The sequence below is a fragment of the Salvelinus sp. IW2-2015 genome, unplaced genomic scaffold, assembly GCF_002910315.2.
Source record: "Salvelinus sp. IW2-2015 unplaced genomic scaffold, ASM291031v2 Un_scaffold996, whole genome shotgun sequence".
Classification (NCBI taxonomy): domain Eukaryota; kingdom Metazoa; phylum Chordata; class Actinopteri; order Salmoniformes; family Salmonidae; genus Salvelinus; species Salvelinus sp. IW2-2015.
Window position 1 is genome coordinate 347,553 of NW_019942678.1, and position 10,717 is coordinate 358,269.

The window sequence follows — 10,717 nt, forward strand, 5'->3', positions numbered from 1 at the left end:
AACTCTTCTTGCTTTCTATTTCATATCTTTGTTATAGGGGAAGGAAGACTGAGAGTTATAAAACACAACTTGTGTCCAAACAGTAATCATTATTATTATTATTACTGTGCTCAATTGCTAGCTATAGAAAACAGACTGGGCCTCTCAAATGAGGCATCTGCTCTGAGACATATTTTGAGAAGGAGAGAGAGGGAGAGATGGAGGGGAGAGCGAGAGCTATAGAGAGAGAGAGAGAGAGAGAGAGGCTACAGAGCACCTGGACATCTGTTAGTTTAAAGTGAATTGGAGTACACCCTGTAAAAATCAGGAATGAGGACACAAAGAGTGGATTTCCAACTGCAGACTGACTGGTCAACATCAGAAAGATTAGGTACTAACATATCCATCATGTATTCAACGTTTAACCTCTAGTGCCATCCTGTGGCCATCCTGTGAAACTGCAGAGATTCAAATTCTGGACACCTTGATTGCGCAATACAGTAATGCATTTCAGAAAACAAAAGACTTACCAACATATAGSATTTTATTTTATTGAAAAAAAAAGAAGTTTTTACAGTGAAATATTGACCAACATATTACAGCATGTCATTTCTAAGTAATCAAGGTGCAATTTTTCGTGTTGATTCCTTAATTAAGACTTCTATACTTGATAACCATTTCATTAGAATTATTATTTAAGATAGGAAGTGCACTTACATTCCTTACAACACTTTAATTGGTTATAGAATAGGATTAGCCTATTGGTACAGTGTTATACGAGGGAAGGAATTGATTGGCTGCTTTCATTCCATTTCCCTTTGAAACATCACACAGTCCCACCTGATTCGCAGATCTCATTTCCAGCATGTCTATTTAGGCACTTTGAACATGTCAACAATAAAACACCTTCAGAAAAAAACAGATCAATACACCATCAACAGGAAGAACAACATATTCCCAGGGGTTGTAAAATCAGAAGTATCACCACTAGAAACAGGAAGTAGCATTACGACCCATAGAACCAAAAATGATGACACAGTAAGCATCAGCTAGAAACGACTGTCACAATTAAAAACTCCTAAAACGACTAGTCATGTGACCAGTACCTTACCCAGGGTAAAAGCCGATGACCAATAGAAGCATACCCACAGCCATTCACCCTTGAGAAGAAATCTAATAAAAATAATTCTGTATAAAAAAGACAGTGTAAAACATTATGAAAAAGAAACATACTGGTTATGACAAGTTCATAGCAGTACAGTAGGAAGCCATGCAAAAACTTAACTGTTTTACCTGAAAGTGAGTCTGAATTGTATCCTAAACTACAGTACCACTACAGTAGCAGCTCAGTTACTGCTTGTTTGGTGCAGGGCCAGTATCCACAAAGCATTTTAGAGTACTGATCTAGGATCAGGTCCCCCCCCCCCTCTTATTCATTACGACTGTAAAGGTGAAACTGATCCTAGAGCAGTTTAATTGGCGGTTTGATGAGATGAGAGCAGAAGTTCCCTTCAGAATAAAGAAGACAAAATGTCAGTACACCAGCTCATTGAATGGTACATAATGTTTCCTGTATCCACCATTTAATTAGAGTGGGCAGAGAAGGTAATTTATCCACCATTTAATTAGAGTGGGCAGAGAAGGTCATTTATCCATCATTTAATTAGAGTGGGCAGAGAAGGTCATTTATCCACCATTTAATTAGAGTGGGCAGAGAAGGTCATTTATCCACCATTTAATTAGAGTGGGCAGAGAAGGTCATTTATCCACCATTTAATTAGAGTGGGCAGAGAAGGTCATTTATCCACCATTTAATTAGAGTGGGCAGAGAAGTTAATGTATCCACCATTTAATTAGAGTGTGCAGAGAAGGTCATGTATCCATCATTTAGTTATTAGAGTGGAAAGAGAAGGTAATTTATCCACCATTTAATTAGAGTGGAAAGAGAAGATCATTTATCCGTTGTTTAGTAATTAGAGTGGACAGAGAAGGTGATTTTGAGGCAGCCCAGTTCTTTCTCCATAGCTCCCAGCACTCCTTGTACTCTGTAGTGTCCGTTGGTCAGCCAGTAAGGCAGGTCAATGTCAGGGAGGTAGAAGTCTGACTCTGGTAGTGTGTATACCCCCTTAGAACAGACAGGAAATAGAGGTTTCAACCAATACACTTCCACTTCGTCCCAAATGGCATCMTATACCCTATATAGTGCACTACTTATGACCAAGGCCCATAGGGCTCTATTCAAAGGTAGTGCACCTTGGTCAAAATATATACAGGGATAAGGTGTCATTTGGGACACAGCCTTTGAGCGAAGCATGTTTTACTGTATAGAAAAGGTATGCACCCTCAGGAGAGAGAAAATAGGTCATTTGAACACAATAGACATTGAGTAAACAGAAAAAACGTATCCTTGAGGAAAAACAGAATGAGTACTGAGCAACAGAACAGAGTTAAGCGCAAATGTTCAAAACATTAAGAGAACGTTTTGTTGTTTGTCTAGCTGCTGTTCAACAAACAGCACTCTGTTACCAATCATTCACAGTGCCATCAATGGACATTCACTACATTGCTCTGATGAGGATATGAAAGAGGGAAGTAGACTAAGCGGTAACCACTGAATAACAGGTACTTTCCACAACACAAACCATGTAGGAGGGTTGTGTTCAAAAGGCACCAAATGGACGAAAATGGACAGATATGCCTATAGAGGGACCAGGAACGCCCATGTCTATAGAGGACAGAAGCCAATGCCTATAGAGGACCAAGGACGCCCATGCCTCTATAGAGACGGGAAGCCTGCAAGGAGGACGCATCTATAGGGCCGGAACGATCCTATAGAGGGACCAGGAACGTCCATGCCTAAGAGGACCAGGACCGCAATGCCTATGAGGGACCAGGAAACGCCCATGCCTATAGAGGACCAAGGAACGTCCATGGCCTATAGAAGGACCGAACGTCCATGCCTATAGAAGACCAGAACGCCCATGTCTATAGAAGGACCAGGAACGTCATGTCTATAGAAGACCGGAACGCCCATGCCTATTAGAAGGACTAGGAACGCCCATGTCTATAGAGGGGACCCCGAGGAACCCCCATGTCTAATAGAGGGACAGGCAAACGTCCATGTCTATAGAAGGACCGGAACGCCCATGTCTATAAGGACAGAAGTCCATGCTATAGAAGGACAGGAACGCCCATGTCTATAGAAGACAGGAACGTCCATGTCATGAAAGCGACCGGGAACCGCCCATGTCTATAGAAGGACCAGGAACGCCGCTCCCCATAGAAGGACCAGAAACGCCATGCTATAGAGGGACCAGGAACGCCCATGTCTATAGAAGACTAGGAACGCCCATCTATAGAAGGACTAGAACGCCCATTCCTATAGAGGGACCGAACGCCATGCCTATAGAAGAGCTAGGAACGCCCATGTCTATAGAAGACAGAACGCCCATGCTATAGGGACATGGAACCCAGCCTATAGAAGGACTTAGGAACGCCCATGCCTATAGACGGACCCAGGACGCCCCCAGTGCCTATGAAGGGACCAGGAACGCCCATGTGCTATAGAGGACCAGAGACGCCCATGCCTATAGAAGACCAGGAAACGCCCATGCTATAGAAGGACCAGAACGCCCCATGCCGTAAGAAGACTAGAAAACACCATGCCTATAGAAGAACTAGAGAGCCCCATGCCTATGAACGACTAGAACATCCCATGCCTATTAAAGGACTAGAACTCCATCGTCTATAGAAGGACAGGAAGCCCGACTGCCGTTATAGAAGGACTAGGAACACCCATGCCTATAGAAGACCAGGGAACGTCCATGTCTATAGACAGGGACTAGGAACGCCCATGCCTATAGAAGAACCAGGAACACCCATGCCATAGAGACCAGGAACGCCCCATGCCTATAGAGGGACAGGAACGCCCATGCCTATAGAAGAGACCAAACGTCCAGCTATAGAGGACCAGGACACGCCCATGCCTATAGAAGACTAGGAACGCCCATCCTATAGAAGGACCAGGAACGCCCATGCCTATAGAGGACCAGAACGCCCTGCCTATAGAGGACAGGAACGCCCATGCCTATAGACGGACAGGAACGCCCATTCCTATAGAGGACCAGGAACGCCCATGCCTATAGACGACAGGAACGCCCATGCTATAGAAGGAACCAGAACGCCCATCCCATAGAAGGACCAGGAACGCTCATGATAATTTTTAATTGCAAAAAGGTTTCAATAATGTCCCTTATGAACACGACCACAACTCGAGACTCACAGCTTGCAAGGGTCAGTGGCAGGGGATGGACTACAGTATAGACTCACAGCGTTAAAGGACAGTGGCAGGGGATGGACTCACAGCTTTAAAGGGACAGTGGCAGGGGATGGACTACAGTATAGACTCATGTAACAGTATAACTTTAGTACGTCCCCCGCCCGACACGGGCGCGAACCAGGACCCTCTGCACACATCAACAACAGTCACCCACGAAGCGTCGTTACCATCGCCTCACAAAAGCCGCGCTCTTGCAGAGCAAGGGGCAACACTACTTCTAGGTTTCAGAGCAAGTGACGTAACCGATTGAAATGCTACTAGCGCATACCCGCTAACTAGCTAGCCATTTCACATCCGTTACACTCACCCCCCTTACAACCTCCTCCTTTTCCGCAGCAACCAGTGATCCGGGTCAACAGCATCAATGTAACAGTATAAACTTTAGACCGTCCCTCGCCCCGACACGGGCGCGAACCAGGACCCTCTGCACACATCAACAAACAGTCACCCACGAAGCGTCGTTACCCATCGCCCACAAAAGCCGCGGCTCTTGCAGAGCAAGGGCAACACTACTTCTAGGTTTCAGAGCAAGTGACGTAACTGATTGAAACGCTATTAGCCGGTACCCTACACTAGCTACCCATTCACATCCGTTACACTCACAGCTTTAAAGGGACAGTGGCAGGGGATGGACTACAGTATAGACTCACAGCTTTAAAGGGACAGTGGCAGGGGATGCCGTAGGTGTGAAGAGGTTCAGGACAGTCCTGTCCTGGCGGTATCAGCTGGTTGAGCAGGTCACAGCCGTCTGTGTAATGACAGCTCCCTATCTCTTCCAGACATGGGATCTTGACCCAGAACCCTGCCACCTCCTTCTCCAGCGTCACATTCACCTAAGAGAGAAATATATAGGGCCAGTTAAGTGGGATGTCTGGAAAAACATGGAAGGCTACAGTAACAGTACACCTATCCACAAGGTAGGCCATCACAAGGTTACATTTACCTATGGACAAAATACTGTTATTTAACTACAGTTCGACTGTTGACTGGCCAATTTGCATCCTAAATAGGGCCAGGGTGTTATGAAAAACAAAGTATCAATAAAATAAAAAGTGTCAATAAACTATATTTTATAGTTGTACCACCAAGCTTGGTCAAGTTACCTAAGAGGAGAAAATAGGACCAGTGCCATGGTGTTTTAAAGCCTTGTCTAATGCCACGCTATTCTTGACTTGAACATTGAGCCCTAGTCGTTTACAGCAAAGAAGAAGAAGAAATCAAATCAAATCAAATGTATTTATATAGCCCTTCGTACATCAGCTGATATCTCAAAGTGCTGTACAGAAACCCAGCCTAAAACCCCAAACAGCAAGCAATGCAGGTGTAGAAGCACCTGTTATATTCTTCCCTTGCAATGATGTCACCATTGGAATTCTGCAATGTTAAAAATAATTTGGGGTAGGCTATTACTGCCCTACCAAGCTAAAAGGCAGTAACTGCTCATTTGGTCGAAAATGAGTTCATGTCATTTTTGCTACATTAAATACATGCTTAATCATGTGGACAAGTAACCTGCCTCTATTGTATTGTCTTTTGGAAAAAATGGGGGTCATCAAATCAAATCAAATCAAATGTATTTATAAAGCCCTTCTTACATCAGCTGATGTCACAAAGTGCTGTACAAAAACCCAGCCTAAAACCCCAAACAGTAAGCAATGCAGGTGTAGAAGCACGGTGGCTAGGAAAAACTCCAGAGAAAGGCCAAAACCTAGGAAGAAACCTAGAGAGGAACCAGGCTATGAGGGGTGGCCAGTCCTCTTCTGGCTGTGCCGGGTGGAGATTATAACAGAACATGGCCAAGATGTCATGTTAGCAGTAACTGCATACTGTGAAACCAAGGTAAATAAAATACATTTTTCTCAGTTACACGCTATGAACAGTTACCGCCTTTTTACTTGGTAGGGAAGGAAAATTATAATCTGGCACTGTGATCTAAGTAATTGATTTCCAAGAAGAACAGTTAAGTCACAATTCTATGCATTGCTTCAACTAAAGCAACTCAAGTTCAGGAACAACAGAATGTCTAGTACGTGAAAGCAGTCTGTTGCAAAAACTTCCAAAATGCAACAATGTTACATTGGTGCATTCCTGATCAGAACATTGCCCACACCACTGCCAATGCCATCCCTTCTCTTGTGAACTCTACATTGTATGGGTGAGCATTGTATCAGGAAGTATACTGTACATTTTATATCTATTTGGGTCATCAGTGCAGCAGAGCGGGGTTTATGTGGTGAGCTGCTCACATGAAGCTCATGGGATCAGTGAGTCAGACAAACCTGCCCCAGGCAAGTTTCTACCTGTTTAACAACACAGCACCCAGAAGCACCCAGAGCCACCCAGAACTACCCAGCGCCCCCCAGAAGCACTCAGAGCCAACAATAGACACACACAGACAAAGTGGAATAGGCTCTCACCTGTCTGAATAGGCCTACAGACTGAAATGGCTAAGTAACAGCTTTCAATTCTGTTGGCAAGTTTTTCAGGAAGAACTGATTTATTAGGGCTATAGTGTGTACAACTGGCTTTTACTGTGACCATTTTTATCCACGAAGAGCCTATTCATTCTATATACATGTATATATTAAAAAGACAGGCAATATCATATGCCTATCTCAAAAACTAATGGTTGGTTAATTACATTCACTAGCTACCAGCGCTGTAAAGTCCTTAAGTAAAAATACTTTAAAGTACTACTTAAGTAGTTTTTTGGGATATCTGTACTCTTGATATTTTTGACTACTTTTACTTCGCTACATTCCTAAAGAAAATTATGTACATTTTACGCCATACATTTTCCTTTAGCAGGACAGGAAAATTGCCTTATTCACACACTTATCAAGAGAACATCCTTGGTCATCTCTACTGCCTCTGATCTGGCAGACTCACTAAACACATGCTTTGTTTGTAAATGATGTCTGAGTGTTGGAGCATGTCCCTGGCTATCCGTTAATTAAATAAAACAAGACAATTATTCCATCTGGTTTGCTTTATATTAGCAATTTTAAATTATTTATACTTGTACTTTTACTCTTGATACTTAAGTATATTTTAGCAATTACATTTACTTTTGATACTTAAGTTAAGTATATTTAAATCCAAATATTTTTAGACTTTTACTCAAGTAGTATTTTACTGGGTCATTTTCACTTTTACTTGAGTAATTTTCTATTAAGGTATCTTTACTTTTATTAAGTATGACAATTGGGTACTTTTTCCACCACTCCTGGCTACCTAAACAAATCAGTATACTTCATAAGAAATCAAATAGCATTCAAGATCTCATTTGAGCATTTTAGGAGGAGACCCTTGGTGCATGCTTAGTACTAACAGCGAGKGGAGCGGCCAGCTCGACCGTTGTGTTCCCGGACGCACTGGCCGTCAGGTCCCCTGGAACTGTGATGGGATCCGGGGACAGGGCTAGGGTCTTCAGAACCGCTGGGTCGTCTGGCTTACCGCAGTTCTCCCATGAGAACCCAAAGATCTGTGCAATAGCATTGAATAGTCTATGTTACTATACCATACATAATGAATTGATAGCGTAGGTTACTGAACAACATTTGAATACATTTAAAGATATTTCACTCGCCTTTGCAGAATATGCCGTGCGCGTTTTCTCGAAATCCAAAGCACCATTCACCTGCATTACAATGCATAGTGTTATCACAGCAGCAATACAGTTCTTCATTGTGCTAATCTACTCTACAGCAGAACTATAAATAATTACGGTTAATTAAAATAACAGCAGAAATCGCTTAAACTAAGATTGTGCACGTTGAAAAGGAATCGGTAATGACTGTGTCATAACACTTTGTGAGGCGGTGCGGTAAAGATTTGTTTTCACGTTTCAGTCCCACTTCCGTGTTTATCAACGCAAACTGGACGCTCCATAAAGCGGGCACAAATGTCAACGGCCAAATCTTAATTGTATCCTCGCCTCCTCGCTCCTCTCTCCTTCTTCTCAAAACCCATTGTAGGAAAAGGTCAGATGGGCGGGACCTCTGGCTCTCTCATCCAATGGGGTTTGAGAAGGAGGCGAGGAGAGAGAGGACGCGAGGAGGACACAGTTGAGATCTTCCCACAGTCAGAAGTTTATTTACCAGATGTGTTAGTTTTCGTAATCAATTTAATCCCTCACTTGATACCTCCAATCAGGAAATTGGTCTTTATTCTTTAGATTGATCAATTGTGATACAGGCTTTTGTGAACAAATCTAATTCATAGCCTGTCCGCCGCATAAAGACAATTCAGTGGTTGCCAGATTTAGTTCTAAGTACAGTAGCCAAACATCTCAGCAAAACTGACATCCATTAGTATCCAATCCAGGTTCCAAAACAAGCATCTAGCATTGCAGCTAAACCAATGGGATAGACTTCAATCAATCAATCACATGTATTTATAGAGACCTATTTACAACAGCAGTTGTCACAAAGGCCTACAAAGAAACCGAGCCTAAAACCCACGAGAGTAAGCAACGCAGATGTAGAGGCTTAATTGGTTGCTAGGCTGAGGCACTGTATTTTGAAGACAACGTTTACACCTATCTAGGTAGCTGGTCTATAGTTACAGTAGCAGACTTGTCTACGGGCATCTTGTTCTACAGTACTGTATATCTGCTTCCCACCACCAGATGGAGGTGTTGTCTTTATTTCCTCACCTCCCTGTGAACACCATGGCATGGCCTCAAATCCCAGTGAACACCATGGCATGGCCTACTCTCAGAGATTTGACATCGTAAACAATGCTGAAAGCAAAGTCCAGCAGTGACTTGCACAAGTTGTTTTGAATTTTACATTTTAAAATCTTTTCAGTGTTATTTTCTGATGTTATAACACTATAGTAGTGCTTTTGTCAGTCATATAGCCTATACCTAGTCAGTCATATAGCCTATACTTAGTCAGGTCATTAGCCTATACTAGTCAGTCATATAGCCTATACTAGTCAGTCATATAGCCTATACCTAGTCAGTCATTAGCCTAAATGTCATGCATTGACAACATTTATCCCAGATAGGAAAGTGATTATAAAAGTTCTACAAGCTGACCAGGTTAATATTCTGCAGATGCATTAGATATTTCTTGCAATGCAGCTCATGCAAATAGCCATGGAGGAATGCAACATGCAGCGTCCTCTACACACTCGCTGATTTAAATGTATTCTGGTGGGACGATAATAACCTGAGCAGCATTAGTGACAGGGCTGGTGGGACAGATAATAACCCTGAGCAGCATAGTACAGGGCTGGTGGGACAGCTAATACCCGAGCAGCAGCATAGTGACAGGACTGGTGGGACAGATAATAACCCTGAGACAGCATAGTGACAGGGCTGGTGGGACAGATAATAACCTGAGACAGCATAGTGACAGGGCTGGTGGGACAGCTAATAACCCCGAGACAGCATAGTGACAGGGCTGGTGGACAGATAATAACCCTGAGACAGCATAGTGACAGGGCTGGTGGGACAGCTAATAACCCTGAGACAGCATAGTGACAGGGCTGGTGGACAGTAATACCCTGAGACAGCATAGTGACAGGGCTGGTGGACGCTAATAACCCTGAGACAGCATAGTGACAGGGCTGGTGGGACAGCTAATAACCCTGAGACAGCATAGTGACAAGGCTGGTGGGACAGCTAATAACCCTGAGACAGCATAGTGACAGGGCTGGTGGGACAGCTAATAACCCTGAAGACAGCATAGTGACAGGACTGGTGGGACAGCTAATAACCTGAGACAGCATAGTGACAGGACTGGTGGGACAGCTAATAACCCTGAGACAGCATAGTGACAGGGCTGGTGGGACAGCTAATACCCTGAGCCAGCATAGTGACAGGACTGGTGGGCAGCTATTACCCTGAGACAGGATATGTGACAGGACTGGTGGGACAGCTAATAACCCTGAGACAGCATAGTGACAGGACTGGTGGGACAGCTAATAACCCTGAGACAGCATAGTGACAGGACTGGTGGGACAGCTAATAACCCTGAGACAGCATAGTGACAGGACTGGTGGGACACGTATTACCCTGAGACATCATAGTGGCAGGACTGGTGGGACAGTTAATAACCCTGAGACAGCATAGTGACAAGACTGGTGGAACAGCTAATAACCCTGAGACATTTTAGTGGCAGGACTGGTGGGACAGCTAATAACCCTGAGACAGCATAGTGACAGGACTGGTGGGACAGCTAATAACCTAGACAGCATTGTGACAGGGCTGGTGGGACAGATAATAACCCTGAGACATCATAGTGGCAGGACTGGTGGGACAGCTAATAACCCTCAGACAGCATTGTGACAGGACTGGTGGGACAGCATAGTGACAGGGCTGGTGGGACAGCTAATAACCCTGAGACAGCATAGTGACAGGACTGGTGGGAAGGCTAATAACACCTATAA

General features: G+C 43.8%; 1 protein-coding gene across 1 annotated transcript; it reads right to left on the bottom strand.

Annotated features, from left to right (window-relative positions):
• Positions 1–509: 509 nt before the first annotated feature.
• Positions 510–8,218, bottom strand: LOC112069380 (ganglioside GM2 activator). Its single transcript, XM_024136704.2, has 4 exons — positions 7,908–8,218; positions 7,650–7,802; positions 4,969–5,151; positions 510–2,104 (listed from the first exon to the last, which is right to left on the bottom strand). The coding sequence occupies exons 1-4, from the start codon at positions 8,004–8,006 to the stop codon at positions 1,946–1,948; spliced, it is 594 nt and encodes a 197-aa protein (XP_023992472.1). The 5' UTR covers positions 8,007–8,218; the 3' UTR covers positions 510–1,945.
• Between the last annotated feature and the right edge of the window lie 2,499 nt (positions 8,219–10,717).